The 21,849-nt window shown below is 49.2% G+C and overlaps 1 protein-coding gene across 2 annotated transcripts in view; it reads right to left on the minus strand.

The window, feature by feature from the left end:
- The window catches only part of fne (ELAV like RNA binding protein found in neurons), a 173,923-nt gene that overhangs the window by 51,573 nt on the left and 100,501 nt on the right, over positions 1–21,849 (minus strand). For both annotated transcript variants that reach the window (XM_084576232.1, XM_084576231.1), the window contains exon 2: positions 19,281–19,514. In XM_084576232.1, coding sequence (XP_084432358.1) covers positions 19,281–19,514 — 234 coding nt within the window. The remainder of the gene's footprint in view (positions 1–19,280; positions 19,515–21,849) is intronic.

The raw sequence follows: 21,849 nt of genomic DNA on the forward strand, positions 1-21,849 counted from the left end.
ACACAGTTTGGGGTGCTTTTCGGCCCACAAGTATGTTAGCTCCGTCGGATGCGTAACGCTCCAATCTCGCCATTATGCTTCTATGCGATGACGTCTCGTCCCCCAAGTGGCTTTTGTTGTTTTGTTTTGTTTTGCTCTTTTATCGCGAGGTCCAGATAAAACGCGGCAACTGGCTGTTGCCGCACTGGGATAATTCCAACGCCGCAGGCTCAGCAGTGCTACAGCCTCGTTCAAATCACCGAAACAGAAGGGCGGCACAATAAAAAGGCACCAACTGCACATGCCCGAAGATAAAGACGGCCCTTTATCAGCTGTCACGGTCGCAGATGCGGTCGGGAGATAGCGTTGAGAGGCAGTTTTCGAGAGTTCCGCCAGCGATTGCGTGTTGCATACCACTTTTGCTCCCGAAAGTACAGACACATTCTGTCACGATCAACAACCGACTGGATCCTTGAGTATTGTTGGAAACGTTTCCATCCTTCCCGTTATGAATACCTCCTTTGAGGTCAAGACCAAGCATCGGCCTGACGGGTTCCTTTCGACGTACTACATCAATAAAACGTCCCCTTTGCGTCGAAAATTTGGATCTCAAAACGAACTTGGAAGATTAGGGTGAGGTCCTCCTCTCACCTATTTGTGATGTCGCCCGTGTATGACCTTTTCGAGCAGATTTTCTGCGCAAGAGATAAGCGATAACAACCGAAGGTTTATGATACTCTTTTTAGGTGCGAAACGAACAGCCACGCGTGGTACTTGACTGTTTCCTATCATACTCTACCGGCTGTTTCCTATCATCTTTCGAAGAATGCTTACATAACTCGCTTAGCTAGCGGCGGTGAAATATGTGCCATGTAAGAGCGTGCCGCATACTTCTGTGCCAGTATATATAGTTATATTAGTTTTATTTACTGAAGGTGGTCGACTGAAGAAGTGGTCGAGCAATTCGCCCAGCCACACAGGATCGAACCACAGTAGCAGCCGTACCAGCTCCGCACGTCGTTTCTAAATAATAACAAGGGAACAACTGTTTCGTCAAAGTCGTCAACCTGAACCTGAACACATACCCGGAGAAAGCGGGTACCCGTGCTGAGTGCGCATCTCCTTTACCCATGACTCTGTCGGCTGTCTGCGTCAGCGCATCGCAAAGTGGGGCGGTAACGGCACGTGCTCACCCATTCACTTTCCATGACCCGTACAAAAGTCCTCCCCATTAAAACGCATTTTTCCCCGTGTAAACGTGACCGGGCCCGGCAGCATGTGACAGGGGATGAATTATACGCGAGTTCCTCACGCGCATATGCGAGCGAACCTCCTCTAACCCAGAGGCCTCAATACTCGTCCACTATCTGCCGGGAAAAAAAAAAAAAAAAAAAAAAATATACGCCTCCTACATTGGCTCTGCCAGTGCGTCGCTCTGCTGTGTCCTCGGGCGAGAAGAGGAAGATCGAAGAGGTGTGTATACAATCTGATTTCGGATACCTCCCTCCCGTCCCCCGCGATCTGTTGGCTGCTGCCGCGAGTCACGCGTATCGCCTATCCGATTTCCGGCGCGCCCCATCCGATCTCCAGGCGCTCTCGGGTCGCCTTCTTCGCCGCTACCTTCTTCCCCACCCTCTTCCAGCGCTTGGGTCGCAGTGTCCCAAAAACAGGGGTGACGGCGCAAAACGGATAACCGCTCAAGGAGTCGGTGGGAAAAATAAAAGACCTGATACAACGCTGCTTCCGTCTCTAGCCTTCATTTTTTTTTCTCTATGCAGCATGCGATATTCACAAACATGGCGCTCTTTGAATGCAAACGAATACATCGAGTTATTTTTTATCTCTTACGCAGTATTTTCTAAGCTAAGCAAGACCTAGAAGCGGCATCTCGAAGTAACAGACACTTCATAGAAGATTCGGACTGCTTCGGAGTGGTAGGTAAAAGACAAGAACTATTACTACTACCATTACTACTACTACTACTACTTCTTTTTCTCCATCATCTTCTACAAAACAAGAAACAGCAGGATAGATTCGCTTACGCTCTCGGAGTAATTTGGTTGCCGACTGTTCACCGAACACAACTTTCCCTCTTATCTGAGCCCTTAATTGAAAAACTGGCAATATTTCCCCCGCTTTCTCCCCCTGTCTAGCGGTATTCATTGCTATTCCACTGACTGCTGCTCTTTATGAGACCAATAAGGCATATTCTGCAGGAAGCCTGCCACGGCGTAATCAACTGGGCCAGATCATACATATCAGACCTTGCGGAAAAACAAGCCTACACGACGCTCAGCTCTCTTAAGCACGCAAAGCGTAAATGCCACAGATACGCCCATGGTATACGGCCGTGCCATTTAACTGGAAGAGGGGCCAACAATCATAACGCACTATTAGAGGCCGAGAATGTCCTGGGCCAGGGTCACCAAGGCCAACTGGTCTTTCAGCTGGCCAGAGTCTAACCACGCCTGCCATGTTACGAGAGGAGAATGTGGAAAGTGAGGTGACTGAATTGCAACAGGACAGGAGTGGTCTAAGTTAGCATAGGGTTCAGAAAAATTCGGCCTTGCGGCGAAATGTCTGATGCGGTAGAGAAACGATTGGGCAGGAGTAAGGAGCGCATTTAGGTGTATGCGTCGGAAAATGCCTGGGCGACGTGGCCAAGAACTGGAGTGGCTTAATACGAGATGTCCAATGAAAGGGAACGACGGGAGAAAACAAGAACGCAAACACAGAGTGAAGTCTTGCTCGAGGACATTAGCGGGACGTAAAACGGAATATAGCGCACAGTATGATTTTTTTTTTTTTTTTTTTTTGCGCCGCACATGACGTCAAACCTACTTTTAGCGCTCTGCGACCACTCGCACCAGAAAGCGGATCTGCCCTGAAGGCTAAATTTGTTCCTGGAGCATTCACTGGTCAAAAGGAATTTCACGGTGACTAACGTTAGGATCTGAACCCCTGATGTCAAGAAAAAAAAAAAAGGCACAAAGAAAAAACAATTGCTATCCATGATCTTTTAAACGACTACGTCACACAGGCTGCGTTCAGTCTACCGACCGGCTTACAGGGTTGTAGTGACATAGTGGCTGCTTCCACTTAAAACAGGTGTTTAGAGGCAGAAAAGCGCACGCACACACGCGTACACACGTACATATGCGTCAAACACGGCAGCTACAGGCCGTCCTCAAAATCACGGTGCCATTACGCCAATATTTTCCTTTCAGCAGCATGCAGCTCTACTTTAAGTTAAGCTATACCACGACGTGAATTCATACTGTCAACTACACCAAGAAATCTGGCTCTCTCTTTCTCTATCTCTCTAAATGCTGCCTCATCACTATCATTATCGATCGTTAACTATTGGTTACCATATGCCAGAACCCTACCGTTATCCGCGGACACATCTCGTTGACAGATCTCACGGGCATCTCTATCACGCTCACACGATTTACATTGTGAGCCAAGTAAGGTTTTGCCCTAAAGCAGGCTGTCAAGTCCAAATAGTTCGTGCGCCCCATGCCCCCCCCCCCCCCCTCCCCCCTACCTTAGAAACAACAAAAAAAGGTGAGCAGGTCCACAGAAGGCAACTGCAATCAATTTTTACAAAGCACCGAAATTGCACACATGCTGTCCATAGTGTCCCTTTAGCCGGCCGTCGCATACCTCGCTAGTGGAAGCGGAACTTGTCTGTCTCGAGGCGAAAACGACTACGCCGTCTTTCTCCACATTGCCAGGTAATTCTGGCGACTGCTCGCATCAGTTCAAACCCGGTTCTTTTCATGACATTTTTACGCCCAACCGCGCACTGGGTACCCACAGAAGCAGCTGGGAGACACTGAAATCACGTCGACAAACCCTCCTCCACCGCACGCGGCCGCCGCTCAGAGTCAAATCGCGCGCACAGTCACGCGCCATATATGCTAATTCGCGCTTCGAAGGAGGAGGCAGGGCGGCAAGCCACGTTTTCTCAAACGCTCCAGAGTGCTAGACGGTATGTGCGGTCCTCCTCCCCACAGTCTCCCAACTTCCAACAAAAGAGGTACCGTTGCCTGGTCCCACACGCGCACACAGAAGTCGGGATTGTGCACTGGAAAGCATGAGAACAGCATTTATCTCACCTTTATATTATCTCGGTCGTACGATGCCCCCCCACCCATCCCTCTCTCTACACACACGTTTCCTTTCTTCCCTCTTTGTCGCGCTTTAAAACGGTAGCCTACCGCGTGTGCTTTCGGCTCGTGCTGAGGAAAAGCGCCGCCTCGCATGAATAATCTCTGCTCCGCTCCTCTGAAGTCAGCGCCCCTACACTAAAGAGACGGGTCCCCTTCCACGCTCGTTTGCCTCGCACTGCCACGTGCCAGAGGCGAGGGCCGCGAGCTCGTGGCGCAACGCCGCCCTCCCATTCACTCACCGCCGGTGAACAACGCACCACGAGGAGCTGGCAGAGACGGCAGCAGCCGGCTGTGTTCCCACCATGGTGGCCTTTCAGGGCAGCGCAGTTCCTATACTAGGCACACAAAAAACGCGCGCTGCCGCCAGTGCACGACAAAGGGCGAATCTCGATCCTCTTTTACTCCACCCTCAAAACTTCTTTCCACGTTTTAATTTTATTCGTTCAATACATCATCCTGCGCAATAGTTAACGTAGTTAGGTCTGTAACAGCTCTGTAACAGCAGCGAGAGTTGGCAAAGCCATTTTCAGCGGCACACGAACAAAGCGCCCACGAGACGGGAGTCCTCGGGTGCAAACTTGTTCTGGCGCTGCATCGAGATAGGCCGCCTCTCAGTGTTACAGCAGCTAGCGGACGAACCATGCACATCTCTCTCCTCGTAATTTAGGCATTTCAGGTTTTCTCTCGGGATGTCGCCGAAATATCCCTTTCCCTCGGCTTTAAATCCCCACATTTTCGTAGCCCCGGTCAACAACGGCATTTGCTGCTAAATATTGCAATCAAATTTCATTTTGGCACCCTTCGCTCTGCACGCACACCTTGACCTGCAGTGATCTATTATCTTCTGCCAACCTCGTCTATTCGACGGCCGTTATATAGGCTTCGGTGGATATAACGAGCGGGGGGGGGGGGGGGGGGGGGGGGGCATCGCGCGCCGAGAGGTGGCCATAACGGAGATAAGTTCGCGCCAATCGCCGCGCAGCTCGGGAGCACCCCACCCTCGAGGCAGCTCCAGGCTCCCAGAAAGCAAACAATAAAAAACGGCCGCGTGTGTAAGGAAGAGGGCGGGGGCTAACGACGCCGAGGAAGCGAGAAGCAGGTGCTCCGCAAAAATCGAACCTTGGCCGGGAGGCCTTTTTCTCCCGCGCAATAACGCGCCCGTGTGAGCAAGCAAAAAAAACAACAACAAATAAACAAAAGAATGAAATACTTGATGAAGAAAAAGAAGGAAACATGCTCGACAATTTCTTCCCCGTCAACGTCACACCCGGCGCACGTTGTGCGAGAGTCAGGGCTACCGGCAAGTTTTACTGACAGCCACCACACGGTGGTGGTGGGGGCGGTGGGGGAAAAAGAAGAGGAGGGAGAAAAACCGACGTGGGAATCTTGCGTTGCCCCCAGGGCTAGCTGATACAGCTCCTCATATGAAGGAACGAGGCGTGCTTGGGGAGGGGGGGGGGGGGGAAGGAAAATACCTCCTAAAGAAAAATACAATGAAACCACGAGGAAAAAATGAGGATCAAGAGCAGCGAAAAATTGTAAACCAAGTGCGCCAACAAATGCAGCAAGAGAAGAAAGACGCTGCCGAGACGGGCGCGCGCACCAAATCGGCGAAACGTGACGTCGGATGCGATCATGGTAACGCTGAAGTAGTAGAGCGTAAGGAGAGCGAAAGGGGAATAAAAGGGGAATAAAAGGAAAACAGGGAAAAAACACCACACTTGAGGGTAAGTGGACGTCTTTTCCGGTGAGTTCATCTCCTGCAGGCCTTTCACTCACTCGAGCTTATTCTTCTGCTCATCGTGAGAGATGAGATTGGGAGCCATGCAATCAGGTTGGAAAGGTAACAAAACAGCACAAAAATCGGCAGCACTAAAAAAATTTTCGCTCCCTTCAATGGTTCGTGTCAGGCACGTGCGGCAAGGCAGAAAACCTATTATCGCTCGCTATGAAAGATGAGAGGAAAGCATGGAGGGGCATACCATGACGCACCATCTGGTCTCTTCCCCTGAGGTGGAACGGCGAGATGCGTATCGATTGCTCATAAGCATAGGCTACCTTTTGAGCTGACAATGAGACATTTCTAGGGTTCACGCAGCGGCAGCTCGAGCCCACTTCTTTACAGGACAGCCTATCGAAAGCAAAGACGCCAAACTATTTAGGCAAAAGTCTCCAAGCATGCCCAAACTCTCTTAAGGTGTATTATTTGTCTAAACGTTCCCTTCCACATACAGTGCAACTGCTCGCGAAAGCATAACCTGAAACGAAAGGATTGGTTTGTGGGGTTTAACGTCCCAAAACAACTCAGGCTATGAGAGACGCCGCAGTGGAGGACTCCGGAAATTTCGGCCACCTGGGGTTCTTTAACGTGCACTGACATCGCACAGCGCACGGGCGCCTTGCTTTTTGCCTCTATCGAAAAGCAGCCGCCGAGGCCGGGATTCGATCCCGTGAAACAGAGGATTCTCGCCAAGGCGTCTTCCAGCCACCCGCCTTGCCGCCGGTGATTGGAGAGCGTTAGTAGTCACTCACGAAAACAGATAACAGCTACACGTCAGGGCGGAACCGTTCCCAAGTTCCCAAAAAAAGTATTAGAATCATCGGCAATATCAGAATTGCTGTCATTCCTCGACAATCAGCTGGGACGAGGTGGTTTTCATGAGGCCATAATTAGCGCAGCAGGCTGGATCAACAACAGTAAGCGTAGCGTAAACAACTATTATTACTGCCAACGTATTACAACCAAGCACATCATTTTATCCGGTCGCGTTACGCTCAATACATCCGTTGCAGGCCACGCCCATACACTGCAGTGCAAACAAGGCGCGAGCAATGTATGCCTCCTGTCGCTGCAAATACCGCGTCATTATTACGTCGTGTCAGGCTAATACTGCGTATGCGCTGTTCATTTCCTTCCAATAAGGCCGCGCGAGCACATGCATGCACACAGTACGTGCTGCGAGTCTGCGCAAACGCGCTGTTTTATAGAAAGAGAACAGCCTTGCGCGCCGCCTGTTGCCCGCTGCTAACCCCGTCAACACCGGTGCAATCCGCCGTTCAAGCTTGCTGAGCATACAACACTAGCTGGTAACGAGGCCTATTGCGAGCATGCTTTTGCGCGGTTCGACACGCAATGTATACCGTAACAGAGTGTACAGCCGCCCTGATTTTTAACAATATAGCGCGAGCATCGACTAAGCTGCTGGTCAGCGCCTTATAACGGCGATAAGCGTGCAACACGGCGAGAGTTCGTGCATGCGCAAGAATGTGGAACGTCGCAAACAGATATTGTGACAGGGCGTGTGTCTTTGTGATCCGAACAGCGTAGCAGAAGACGCTCTCTCTTCGTGCGCCTGCGCGAACTCTCGCCGTGTTGCACGCTTATCGCCGTTACAAGGCGCTGAGAAGCAATTTGGTCGACGCTCGCGCTATATTGTTAAAAATCAGGGCGGCTGTACTTATAGAAGCGCAGACTCTATAAGCTCAACGCGTGCGGTTAACTCTACACTGCTAAAATCACGTGGGTAACCAACGTCATCGACCCGTATTCCCTTGATCGCGAGGGCGGTATTGTCCTCGATAGTTTATGGAAGCTTTACACTAACCGGCAGGAGAAACTACGATTGTACAATTTTACACAACACACGAGGGGTTGCGAGATGATCTCGTGTTGAGTATAGGCATTCTGGAGCTTATTTCAACTCCTGCGCATAACTTACAAGCGCGAAACGAGGCCCGGTTCAGAGTGCAAAATCTACGGGCTCCTTTTTACAGAAGCAGCCGAAATAACGACTGCAACGAAAATTGCAGAGGATCGTTCCGCACGAACGCACTCGAGAGGGCAGCTTGAAGAGATAGCAAACCCCACGGATTTATTTACTCTTTAAGCCTGGCCAACACAATTCATTCCTGCCGGCTTTCTTTGGCTGGGAGAAGAAAAAAAAATGGCTCCAGCTTCCGACGGCAGCCCCCCGCAGCGACCATTTGTTCTGGGCGCCACGCCGAAACGACGCGGCGCTAACGCGCCCGGAAGCGTACAACCGTCGCGACTAAAGATGTCAAATGATGCGGACGTGGGTCATATCGTGCTTCCGTTTAGACAGACTACAGCCAATGGGTTATTCGCAGCAGTTGATGATAAGCGACGCGAAAGACATCACACACCCACCAAATAAAAAAAAAAAAACATTAGTGCGCACGCAGTATTTTGACTTCCTTTGTAGCGACAGAATGGCCGAAAGTTAACGAGACTATCTCGGATGGATGGATGGAATATAGGAGCGTCCCCTTTGAAACGGGGTGGTAGCAGTAGCTATCATGCTCATTTTTTTCCATACATCTTAATTATTGATTTAGAATGGTTAACTAAACCATCATTCTATTAATTAAATTTTGCTCCTACATTACTAACATTATGTCACTTCTCTGCTTTTAAGCCACCAATCTTCCAGTCGTAATTTGCTAGTTTCCACCGCCGGTTTATTCACCCGGCCACTGTTATCTCTAAACCCCAGAGCTTCAGGAACAGTGATTGCGCCTGCATCAACTTCCGGATGGATACCACTGCATTCGAGTATAATATGGTCAATTGTTTCACTGGAGTTTCCGCATACAGCACATGCGTCATCTCCATTGTTAAACTTCTTTTTGTAGCTGCGTGTTCTAAGGCACCCTGATCTAGCTTCAAAAAGTAGGGCACTGCCTCTTGAGTTATCAAAGAAATCTTCCTTCCTGATCTGCATTTTCCACTTTCGGTATAATTCCACACTCTGTTTTTTTTTCCATCGAATTTATCCAATTTTTACCTCCTTTATTTTTATCTCCTTTCTCTTCATGTGCGCCGCCTGCGGTCGAAATCGTGAACTAGGGTGTGAAATTTACTTGCCGACTATAACGGACGACTTCTTGCGACCCGAAGCGCTGGTCCGAAAAATGCGCTTCCTGCACAGGCATTTCACATTCCACCTTTGAATATCGCCTGGCCAGTGTGCCTTAACAGATTTGTGTCCTATATATACTCTATACCGGAAAGAGTAGACATTCAGGCACCCGACTTTTCGCACCCGACTTTTCAGCAGCCCACTCTGCAACACAAGCAGAATTTTTATCGCACCTGTGATAGAGCGACAAGAAACATGTATTGCTTCTCAACAATAACAACCATGAGAAAAATATCAGATGATCTGTTAGATGTCTCGTAAGAGGTGAATGGCGAAAGCCTACCCTTCCTCTCCCATCATTTGCCTCTTATCGGCTTTCTTTGCAGTGCAACATAATCGGTGTACAGAAAATGAAAGGCGCAGTATCTATCACATTTTCTCCGGCAAGTGTGAGTTGGAACGGTACACCATCGCTCCTGTCGTGTGGCGTTCCTTTGCGCGCGTTCAAGTGCGGGATTGCAGATGGCAAGGAACTAAAGGACGCATCTCATGGAACCTCGCGGAACATGCCTGATCTCGAGAACAAATATCGCGCACAGAATTTTGTTCCATGAGTCTAGAAAAGCTTTCGCCTTGAAAATATACTTTACAGTCTGTAGTTGAGGAGCTGATCCGGGCAGGATTTAGAATCGATCTTGTGTTGCCCCTTTATTTCAGTTCGTTTTTAGGCTATTTATCTTTTTTTTCCCCTGATATCGGCCTATGCCCAACGCCCATCAAACATAAGGACGAGCGCCCATTAATAGCGGCGCAGTGCCTAGTGCGATGCAGAGTCCAGGAGAAAGAAGTATGTGAAAGAGCAAGAGCTCGAGATGGCGGACTAGGCGTCCAATCAGATCGCTTGGGAGGCGCTAAAGTCGTAAGGAACTCACGGCAGCAGGAAACAGGAAGAACCAGAGAAAGGCACGCAAAACGCGCAGCTCAGCTATAGACGGTAAAACAGGAGGAGATAAGAAGGGGAGGGGGGGGGGGGGGCTGCGACGGTGGCGAAACAACAACCTGCGCCATCCGGCGCGTAGCATAAACCGAGCCCGGGGCGGCAGCAGCGTGGGAGGCGGGGGGCGCGCGAGCATGGACCGGGGCCTGAACGCCACGCCATACGGAAAATATAGGAGATGCGCGCGGCCGGGTGCCGGAAGAGAGAGAGAGAGACGGCAGAGAAAGTAAAACGGGGGCCAGGGTGGAGGGCGGAACTGCAGCAGCCTGGCATCGAGGTATATACGTTATGGAGCGACACACAAGGGGTATAGAAGGAGGAGAGTATGAGCGCACTGGGGCGGCAAAATCGATTGCTTCAAGCGCGTCCCAGAAATACGTCAGGGGACCCCGGTACTGTTACACGGGAGGAATAAAAAAAATGAATAAAAAGATGAGAAAGTTGAGGCACGCGAGCGAAGTTGCCCGGCGAGTTGCTATATCCCGCGTGAGCGGGCGACGAGGGCTATAGGACGGACGGCGATGTGTGCGCCGTTTGATGCGCGCTCGATTCCGGCGCTGCTCCTCCCCACACTTACTCCTTTTTTTTTTCTTTTTTGTCCCTAGATTTTCGCGCCGTACAGAGACTCCCTGACGTGCAGCGGGTGGCACTTCAAAATCGACTGCGCTCGGCGGAGCAGAGAGGACGAAAAAAAAGAAAGGAAGAAAAAAGGTGCCACAAACATGTTGAAGAATAGGAGCCCGCTCTTCGCTCGACGATAGTGGGTCCTCACAACGCCGCGGTCGGGCGTGAACTGTGCAAAATGGAAGACGCTGCGAAGATGGCCCGCGTATAGCGAAGTGAATAGCCTTCCCAAAAAAGTTAGTCCTATGGTCTCGGAAGGCTGGCTGCTCCGCTAGGAGATAGAGGACGGTAACGAGTGCTGCTTGACGCGTTCCTGACTGTTTCGAATTCCCAGTTTGGGGGATACGGGCTAGAGATTTGAGTGTAAGCTCCGTTTACGACGCTGCCGTCTTCTTCGATTTTCCTTTATTTGCGCGGGGGATCTAAAAGACTGGGCACTTTGCCAACTGTCTTCAAAGAAAGATAGACTAAGGAAGGCGCCCATCGCTAACCTGAAAAAAAGATTCTCACGACCAAATAACTGCCTGCATGAGGCAGTAAAATAGTCAGCAAACATCAACCTTCCAACAGCAAGAGTACTACGATTTTCTCAGCGGCTACAAAGTACTAGTTAGGATAAGTGCACTTCCGACAGAGGGTGGGTAGACATAATTAACGTGAATTTCTTCACGAAGGGCAGCCACGAAGAAAGTTCAAGCTGATCGACAGAGTTCGCAAAAAGGCTGATGACGTTGCATGGAACCCTTGAATAGGGCGCCACCTTCCCATGGGGAATGGAGCAAGTGCGAATATTCTACGAAAGACGAACCTTTCCTTCGCGACCGCTGCGCGATTTCGGACACCTATGTATAACTTGTCCCTTCCTTGACAGAAGCCTAATACTTAACGTAGGAGAGTCTCTAATTACCCATACTGCACTGCCGTTACTCCCCCTTATAATGCGAAGGCATTACTTCGCTATGTTCACAGATTTTTCTCCGCAGTCCGTGTCCGCAGAATATGTCCGCAAAATCGTGTCCGCAGCAGTTGTGAGTAATTCAGAAGTGGTAGAGGTTAATGAGTGGAGTCAATCGACAGAGGCTAACGTAATGTTGTGTCCGAAAAAAAATAATTAGGCCAATAACTTGATTAGATAAATAATTACAATAACTGGTTCACAGAAAAGGAAAGGCGCAGTATCTGCTCCACTTGTTCTGTGGACACCTTACCGCGCCCTAACAGCGCCACCTAATCTTTGCCGTAAGGGAAGAGAGGAAAGTGGGAGTGAAAGTGGAAAGAGAGAAAGGGGTGCCATAGTGGATATGACTTCTAGGATGTGACGTCACGCAACCGAAAGTAGAACCGAAAAAAGGTTTAGGATGGGATTGGCGCACAATTTGAAAGTACCAAAGACTAAAATTGACAATCAAGATCATCTCATTAGGAAATGCTCCAATTCTCCCGGGCATATTGATGGAACCAGAGAGAAAGAAACTTGGGATGCCCTCCTTCGGAGCCGGGCTCCGGAGCAGCAAGCTGGAGTAATCCGTCTGGCATGGGACGCTTTGCGAAAGACTTCCTCCTGCGGGGCTCCTTCTCCTTTGGAGGCCCCCATGCAGGTCTTACTGAGGGAGCGGAGAGGCCTCTATATCGACGGCAATAAAGTTATCTTGAACTTGCAAACAAGAAGTGAATTAAGCAACTAGAAGCAACAAGAAGCAGCCAACAGCCGTACCCATGCTTTCGCATTACTCAAGTGCAGATTCTGCAGTGCTCTTTAATTTTTTCGTATCTCCTCCCACCAGCAGCTCAGAATATTTGGCTCCATTTCTGACCAGGCGGCTGACGGCCTCTATCAAAGAAACTGTTTTTTTTTTTTTTACTTCACCCCAAGTGAGACCCTGCATTAATTTCCACCCAAAGCAGCCCTTTCCCGTGTTCTCCGTCACGCTTTAACACTGCCCTTCGCAAGGTGCCACCTCTCAGAAATCCGGTCGCGAACCGTGACTACACCGCTCGAGGAAAGTAACCAGTTAGTTCAGAGTGCGACGCGATGTCGGGCTGCCATCGCACCCCGTGTACCCCCCTCCTTCTCCCCATCATCAAACGAGGAAAGGGGGCACCGCCCGCCGCGACTCCAGGGTCGCGCGTAGCGGTAGCAGCAGCCCGACAGCGCCGAGCGTCATGACGCATCGATCCGCTCATCGTCGTCGGCAATCGACCCAGAACATGGCCGGGCCCGACGCTGCTGATGCATTCGATGCACTTGGGAGTCCTCTCACCGCCCCCCTTCTTGCTCCCTTCCCTTTCCGGTAACCAGCGTCGCCAGCGAAGAAGATCCGGCGAGACGCGGCGTTCCACTCTCCGGCCAAGCAACACCCATCAATTGTCGTTTTTACTTAATAAATCATATATATACTGCACAATCCGGTATGGGAACGCCTGAAAAGTAACTAACGAACAAACAGGCAGAAAGTAAGCACGTAAGTGTTGGCACCCGCGCAAGAAATGGGAAGCAACGACGCTGATAACGAAACAATACGATCAGTTCGATGCTATTCAATGACTGCTACGGCGAAAGCTGATTGCACTCAGTTATCGCGCAAGGGGAAAAGTATATGAACAGATAAATAGTGCCCACTGTCTGCGCACGATATATGTACACTGCAGTGAAGCCGACCAGAACACCAAGCGACCGCTCGTCATGACTGAGTAACTGGAGCGTCACCTGGCTGATCGTAGCCACGCACGTACAGGGCGGCGGACTGCTAAGCGGCCGAGGCCAGCGCTGCAGTGGGTATGCGGAGCACCAAAACAAGATTGCGGCACTCGCTGAATGAATCGCCAATACTCCTGAATTGAAACCGTCAAAAACTGAGCAACAATGACGCAAAATATAAATCCTGAATAAGGAAAGCAAAAAAAAAAAAAAAAAAGTGAGCACTTCCTCCACACGCGGTTATCACCTGAGCGCTTCCCAGCCGAGACTTTACAACGCCGAAAGAGGTTTTACTCGTACACGTCTTAAACTGCGGATCTTTCCTCGATCAACCACCATGATAAAACCACGATCCTACTGCAGAAAAAAAAAAAAAAAAAAGCACAGAAGAGAGGAAGGCCGCTGCACGCCTAAGCTTTCCGAAGGAAACATTTATCAGGCCACAAACATATAGCTAACGGCAGCGCGATCCGATCGCTCCGCTTTTCTGTGCGTCAATCATATTCCCATCCGGATCGCCAGCCCACGCCCACCCAGCCACCCGCACGAAGGGAGCTCCCATAAGGACTCTCTTCGCCGCCACGCAACTGAGTCCAAAAAGGGTGAGCAGCGCGCGTGCGGCTCCCCGGCGCCTACTTCAAACTTCGGGGGCCTTTTTTCTATTACGAAGCGAGTCCATATAGAGGAGAGCGCGCAACCCGCTCCACCCACTGCTACCACCGCCACTATACCGCCGAAAATCCCCCGCTGAAGCCGCCGTGGCGTTCGCCGTTTCCTCGCCCAATCGATCTGCCGGTGGTGGCCAGCTATTCGAGCTCCCCCCTTCTTACCGTACTCCGCTCGCATCTCTATGACTACCGGCAGGACCACGAATGCGACTACGCAGCGGACGCCCCGGTATATAATGCGGCCACTCCGTCATCGCTAAGCGGGGCTCGAGGGAAAAAAATAACACAAATATCAGGGGTATAGTGTTGCGTACCGCGCCCGTGAGTTTAAAAATGGGTGCATTATACGGAATTATGGGCTAAATCGTTAACCCGCCGGGTTTTCTCGCAACAGCGTGTGTATAGAGTCGCGCGTAAAGTAGGTAACAAAAAAAAAAAAAGAAAATACATAAACGAAAACCGCAGCCAGAGCGAAAGCCTGCACAAGCAAACTGGCACGTTGTTAAGATACAGGTTCGGAAGCGATCTGAAGGCCGCCGTTTCAGTAGAACTACTTCAAGTCAGCAAGCATGCTACATGCACCATGTCTTCAGAATTGAAGTTCCTGTGCGGTAGCTTCAAGCTCAGGGGCAAGGCACGTTCCTTTCAAAACGACGGTGGAAGTCCTTCAAACAGCGCCTAAGCACATTTTAATTTTCTTAACGTGGTGCCCTTCACCGAAAGGTAAACGGCCGGTCTCCGTACGCACCTAATGCTTTGTGCGACAAGTTTGACTGCCGATGCCGTTTGCTTGTTTTCCCTTTTCGGCGCAAAGCTACATTGAAAATTTCCTGCTTTGTGACATGAAGCCACGCATAGAGGCGACTTTTATGTCAACTTTGCTGTATAGCGCCAAGAGCTACATGACAGGCGATATTCACTCAGACTGCCGTAAAAGTATGCATGCGTTTATTAGTGGTAACTTTGGAGAAATAATGATCAAAACTATCGCTTACAGACCCCAGTATATCCAACAAACTAAAACAAGACGGTCCGGTTTTGTGACAGTATAACCGCTAAAACGACCATAATTCTAAACAAAGTTTCAGTGTGCCCTGTTCCCCCGCTCATGACTCACTTTCTTATTCATCTTGTAAAATATTCGAATTAGAGCAAGGAAACGGGTGTGCGAGAAACATAATCTGCAAAGCTTTCAAAAATGCTGGAAAATTCTCCCAAGTGGCCCTTCAAACTGCTCACACTACCCTTAACAACGGTTGGACTGTTTGATGGTAGAAAAGAGTGTAGAAAAGGATGATTATTCCTTCAAACAAAGAATCTGGATAACAAAAAGAATACAACAGAGAAGCAGCTTCCCAACGCCGCCTAAAATTGTTGGACCCTCGGCCCAAAGCGCGAACAAAAATCAGGGGGACGTTTAAACTTTCCTTAAGCCAGCAACTCCGTCTGTAACGATATGATATATCGCTCCCCTTCCGAACCCCAATGCACGTAGATGCGCCAATCTGCTCCCTCAATAACGAATCACTTAACTTGGGCCTCTATAATAAACACATACTCTTTAACCCACATTCATAAGCAGCCACATTTTGTGCAGCACCACCCCTCAAACAGACCTTTGAAATGGCCATCTTGAAATTAACCGGAGTGTTTCGCAAACACCCCGTCCGTCCCAGAGCTCCTTTCAGTACAACCTCGCACTCTAACAATAAAGGCGAACTTCCAGCTGTCATTAATGCCTATTTAAAGCAACAAAGTTCTGCATGTAGTGAACGTTAAAGTGGTAATAGTACCAATCGCTTCTAGATCAAATTTTAAAGCAAACGATGGGCTTCAAAGAATTCATTTGCTACATTTATTGTCAACTCTGCCCGACCAGACGTTTACACACATTCCACGCAATGTTTTTTTTCGGCAAGCCCGAGCGCACAATTTCGCGGAGAATGTCCTGCCTATCGCAAGCAAGGCCCCGGCGTTGGTCTCAGCTCAAGGAATAATGGTACGGAAGAAATCAGCGCGTTACACGCGTTTCTACCGTCGTGGTTCGCACCGCATACGTAAGCATGAAACTGCACCCCAAGACCACCCTCTCTACCGATGAGCTCTATATTCTCCCCATGTTTCGCCGCAAAATCCCCCAGACCACTTCTGTAGCTCGCGCTAAGACCGTTCTCGCTATCTCCGAAGCCCAGGCCTCGAGAGCAAACACGACGCCTCCACGGTTGCCGCGTCATCTACCGGAGCGTAACGCCAGCACAGCGGGCCAGCGATCGGTCAACAAAACGGTCACCAGAGACGGTAGAAACGGGACACCGCAGCGTGCATTATTACGCTCATGCGCGCACGCCAGCGCGAGCTCTCGGGCTGTCCAGCGAGCAGTTCCTGTTATCCCGTCGCACCTTCGCGCCCTCTCCGTTCCCGCTATTTCTTCCTTCACCCCTTCGTCGCGCCCTAGTGTTCAAGCCAGACTCCTTGGCGCACTTTCTCGCGGAGCGCGCGAAAAGGATCGAGGAGCTTAGAGCAGTGGCGCCAAGTTGGATGGCGCGGCTCTTCTGTCGCCTCTCAGCTCCCTAGGATACCGGGAAAAAAAAAAAAAAAAAAAAAAAAAAACGGGAGCTCCTATTTCCAATTTCCGCCGCGCGCACGCCCGTCCGTTTGCCCGCCGAGGAAGAACTGCTAGAGGAGCTGCCCGGCCAACGGGGGATATGAAAATGGGCTGGAGAAACTAGACAAAAATATACGCTGTAGACGGCGGGCCGAAGAAATATGACAGGCGCTTTTGCCTTCGGAATTTCCCATAAGCCTATGCACAGACCGGTGGCAGCGCAGCATCGTTGAGCGTGCAAGAGAAAAATAAACTTGCCAAGGTCGAGGCGGCGCCAATTGAAGCACTATATGTTCGAGGAAACATTTTAAAGCAAAAAGCCCATAAAACCGGGAATTCGCACTACGCAAAAGGGCCATCTTAAGAAGCCCGGTGGAGAAGCAACAGCTCCCTTCTGAACCAGGAAATGGAACCGGGATGAGCTGCGCAAACTGTGTATAGAGAAGACGGTTGCCTCGCGTGTCCCAGGGTCGCGCGGTTTTCCGAGGATTATGACTATATGAAAACCTGTTCGCCATAACTCCGCTCTGTTCTTTTTTATTCGTAAAATACAATTCTGTCGTTTTTTTTTTCTTAGGCTTTGCCGACGCTGGTTCCGACCACGCGATGTGTTGGTTGGCGAGCTGTCGAAAACGGAACGTTTTTTGTTTGTTTTTTTTTTTCGTTACTCCATACTAATTGATGACTTCCCAGCAAATATCTAATCCATGATAGTCGGGTGAAAACGAGCGGAGGTGTAGAGGTTCAAGTAGACAATGCCATTGCAATTTTCTTGTGAAGAATAAGCACAAGTTTTTTTTAAATATATTTTCTAGCTACACAAATATGTTACAGCGTAGGCTGTGCTATCTGTTCAGTTGACGTAATCAGTGAGTATACGAATGCTTCAGCATCTTCAAAATGATATCTCAATCTGCATAGGATCTAGCGCGCCTCGAGTGATACTTATACCCTCTGTATGTACGTGAACAAAGGCTTTCAATGCCAGCACCTATTCAATTTCTTCAGCGTTTATAAAGCACGTAGCAAATTTCTAGGCGACGTAACATGGTTCGGGTTTCGTGGCACACTTGTGCTCCCTCACCAATGTCAAATGCGCATATGAGCTCCAGTGCGAGCCTTGTTTCTCGAACTAAAACGCTCGGACCTTTTAGCGTACTCACAGTGGCATTTAATCGTATCACAGCATCACCACCGTTCAGTATTCAGATTAGTTTCTAACCGGTTCAAACTCTATATCGTGATGGCACTACCCTTTTGAACAGCTGTCCTCTGACTGTATTTTACCGGCCAAACTTTGTTGGTGTTGGCGCGCGGAAATGCATTACTATTCACAATCAACAACTTCACCCAAGTTATGCATCATAAATACTCTTGTCATTAATTTCAGATTCTATAAATCTAGAATTCCAGAGCGTAAAGGATGTCGAGTTTTAAGTTTAGGGTACTATATTTTAAACGAAATTTGGCATCAAATCGTAGTATTGAGGAAAACGTGTATTTATTAAGGCTTCTCTGGGTCTTATATTTTTCTACATCAAACAAAAGTAAAAATATATAGATTACAAGCGCTTAGCCTTGCGTAGAACGCGAAGTGCCCTTTTTTCAGCTAGTTATATCAATAGCGTAAAAGTGGGACTTTGTGCTTAAAAAAAATAATCCAAACCAGGTATTTCTCCAACTCATTCACTACCAATATTTCTTTGTGTACAAAGTTATATCCTGTGCCCTCTTACACTTAGTGGACGACTTGCCAATACTTGTTTGTACCCAGCTAAAGCGTTCAGTCTTAACCAAAGCGACTATAGTCCTGACGCCCAGGAGCCTTGGAGCAAGACATTCTCAGTGGCACCCATTCTCAGCGTGGGTGCCACACGGTAAAATAACGTCCAGCAGACGTCTGTTTATTTATTAGCCGTGATTTGGCGCCTTGCATGTAAAACGTAGGTTTGAAGCTCACCCTTGAATTGAGCTGGACCGTGAAGAACAAGCTTTAAAGGTAGGTTCCCCGATTAAGTGGAAACACCCTTGTCTAACCAGCACATTGCATTCGTTAAATTTTCGCAATGTGGTTTTACATTTATCGCCTTGAGAACTGCGTCCTTTACAAGGCAAATTCTCGGATACGAGTTGGGCCTGAGTACAGTTTTCAGAAAATCTTTTTGGGGCGTGACAGTGCGTGAACAGCGGTTTCAGCCGAACATTAAAAGTCCCGGTTACTTCAAAGCGCTAGCGTGCCCAAATTGTAACTTACAGTAGCCAACGGCACTCCTCCGTGGCTCCATACTTTGCGAGGGGAGCCACCTGTTTAAACAGCTATGCGTATATGACACGGAACGGGTGTCGAATACGTTCACAAGATTTTATGCACAATTAATCTGAGATTTAAGCAGTCAAAAATGCTTCTATTAATCAGTTACTTGCAGGTCGATAGAGCGAATTTGAGGAATTAATAACCTAGTCATTGCGAGCCACTAACTTAATGTGTCATCGCATGTGTGTTCTCTGCGACGTACAAGAATTATTCTGCTGCCGTAGGTCTATCAACTATTTTCTTGCAAACCTTGGTCTACGATCAGCGCTATGGGTCTCCTACGCCTTGAGAACACTGCGCAACGACGTCTAGAGTAAGGCGTAATTGAGAGAGGGCGTACCGGTGACCTTGTCGCGGATGAGCTTGCAGGACTCGACCTCGCCGATGCTGGAGAAGAGCGAGCGGATCTCCTCCTGGGTCATGGTCTGCGGCAGGTAGTTGACGATCAGGTTGGTCTTGGAGTCCTCGGCCGAGCTCTGCTGCTGCGCCGAGACGCCGCCGCTGCCGTGCAGCGTCCCGTTTTGCTGGGACGACTGCACCGACGGACCGGTGTCCATGCCATTCATTTGGGAAGCTGCACACAAAGAACAAGGCACATGAGCGTCAGCTGCTACCGCCATCCGATGTCTAACACGGCAAAACACCTGAATGAGGGGAGCATACTACAGTGCGGCAAGACATTCAGGTGATACGTCTTCCATGGGTACTACGCGTGATAAGACTTCCATGGGTGCCGTGGGTGATAATCATTCCATGGGTACCGTGGGTGATAATAATTCAATGGGTACCGTGAGTGATACGAATTCCATGCGTACAGTGGATAAATGAAGGGGAAATGAGGGTGCTCGTTATAATACATGAAGGAGAGAAGCCAACAGACCACCGCTATGGTTGAGGGTGGCAAGGTGAACACTCTCAAGGGTCGTATACAGACAACAATAATACCCAAGAAAGTAGCAGGTGGGACAGCGGCCGTATAGCTCAGTTGGAAGAGCACCGGACGCGATATTAGGAGGTCGTGGGTTCGGTTCTGACCATCGGCACGTTGTTTTTCCTTCTACTTTGTGCTTAATTATCTTTCGCCCTAACAGAATGCATTACTAATTTATGTGATTACAGAAGTAAAAATTAATAAAAAACATAAAAGTACAATCCCCAATGCTTTCCTTGGCCTCGCCGACTGTTGGCTTCTTTCCTTCATGCGTACAGTGGGTTATAGGAATTCAATGAGTACAGTGGGTAATAAGATTTCCATGGGTACCGTGGGTGATGCGACTTCCATGGGTACCACGGGTGATACGACTTCAAGTACTAAAGTGTCTACGACTGTGAGTGGAATTTTGTTATACGATATTGTGAAAGGCGTTCAGTTGCGAGCGTACACTTAAACACTAGCCACAGCTGTTGTCACTCATAACTGGAAGGACGATAACGGGTCATACAATTTCGAACGCCCGTACCAACGGCGTGTGAGTCCACAATAAACAGCTAGTAAATAAACATGTGGCAATATAATTGCCCACGAAGCTGATAAATTGGTGAGAAGGGGCGACGTCACTGTAACATTTAAGCTGAGAAACTGGGTGTGCTATATGTTCTCTGCATGCATTGCAGCCTAAGCGGTATGAAGCAGGACAGCGATACCGCCAGTTTCGCTGCGATCGGCAGGCGGAAAAAATATGGTAGAGTGTATCCGTCCTCCCACTCCTTCTCTACCAGAAGCTATTCGGTCGGCAAGAGGCGGCTGATTGTAACAAAGCGCGCCAACACACGAACAGGAAAGTTGCACTCAAGTAACGAAAGATTGGTGCAGACAGGAACGTAAGACGCAATCAGCCTATTGCGGTTAACAGCGCGGCTTTCCTTGACTCGGGGATAGCAAAGCGCACCAATTCCCGAAGGAAGACAAAATCCGTGGTCCATTTCATTGGCAACCGCAGACGAGAGTGCTATTTCCGACCCTACTCCTGCTGCTGCCGCTGCAGCCACCGCTCATTTCCCGAAACAGCCCGAAAGGGGCAAGAGAAGGAAAAACCGGGAAGCGGAAGAAGCCCGCGGAAGACAGCGGCCGAAACAGAATCGGGATAACGGGGAGAAATATCCCCGTATTGAAGGTGGTGGGAGCTAGAGACTGAAGGAGGGGTCTGCCTACGAAACCAGACCCGCCCTCATACGCGTATAGCGGCTGGGCTGGCCTAAGTTTCTCGTTCGACGGGGAGCACCGCCGAGAAAAGCCGGGCTGCCGTCTTCGGCCCGTGGCTATGCGTCATTCGCGTGGTTCGAAGGCCGAGGCGGCGGCCTAACGGACAGATCTTTCTATATCGGGATAGTCGGGCCGACGACGGCGACTGACCACCGAGCTGGATGGCTCGTGGCGGCTAATCTCACCTTCTCTAACAGGTCCGCTACGACGACGTTGTTTTTTCCCTCAGGCTGGCATTATAGGCCGGAGCATTGCTTGAATAAAGGCTGTGTTTGTTCAGAATGCAATTTCTTTTCTGATTCAGCGTAACGGTTTTTTTTTTTTTTTTTTTTCACAAACAAGATTTTCTCATCCGCTTTTCATAGCCCTCCTATTCATGCCGCCCGAGTGTTTAAAACAACATAATAATTGCCTAACGTCGACTCATTAAGCTGCAAGAACGAACAGATTACTAGCAGGTACTTTAGATAAATCGTAACGATATTCGTAAGCAAATAATGTACGCCTTAGCCTACAGCTTGTTGCTTCCATTTTTTTTCTCAGAGTTAAGAAGAAAGAAGGTCAATAGCATACTAAAATCCTCTCTTAAATTTGTAATATACCACGGTATGACACGAAATCATGATGGCACTGTTTCTCAATTTTTACTAATGCCTGCCTTCAACCGTCTGTTCATTGAAACTGATTGATTAAATTACCTCGACGT

The sequence above is a fragment of the Amblyomma maculatum genome, chromosome 8 (genome assembly GCF_055883805.1).
Source record: "Amblyomma maculatum isolate TAMU_Amacu chromosome 8, ASM5588380v1, whole genome shotgun sequence".
Lineage (NCBI taxonomy): Eukaryota > Metazoa > Arthropoda > Arachnida > Ixodida > Ixodidae > Amblyomma > Amblyomma maculatum.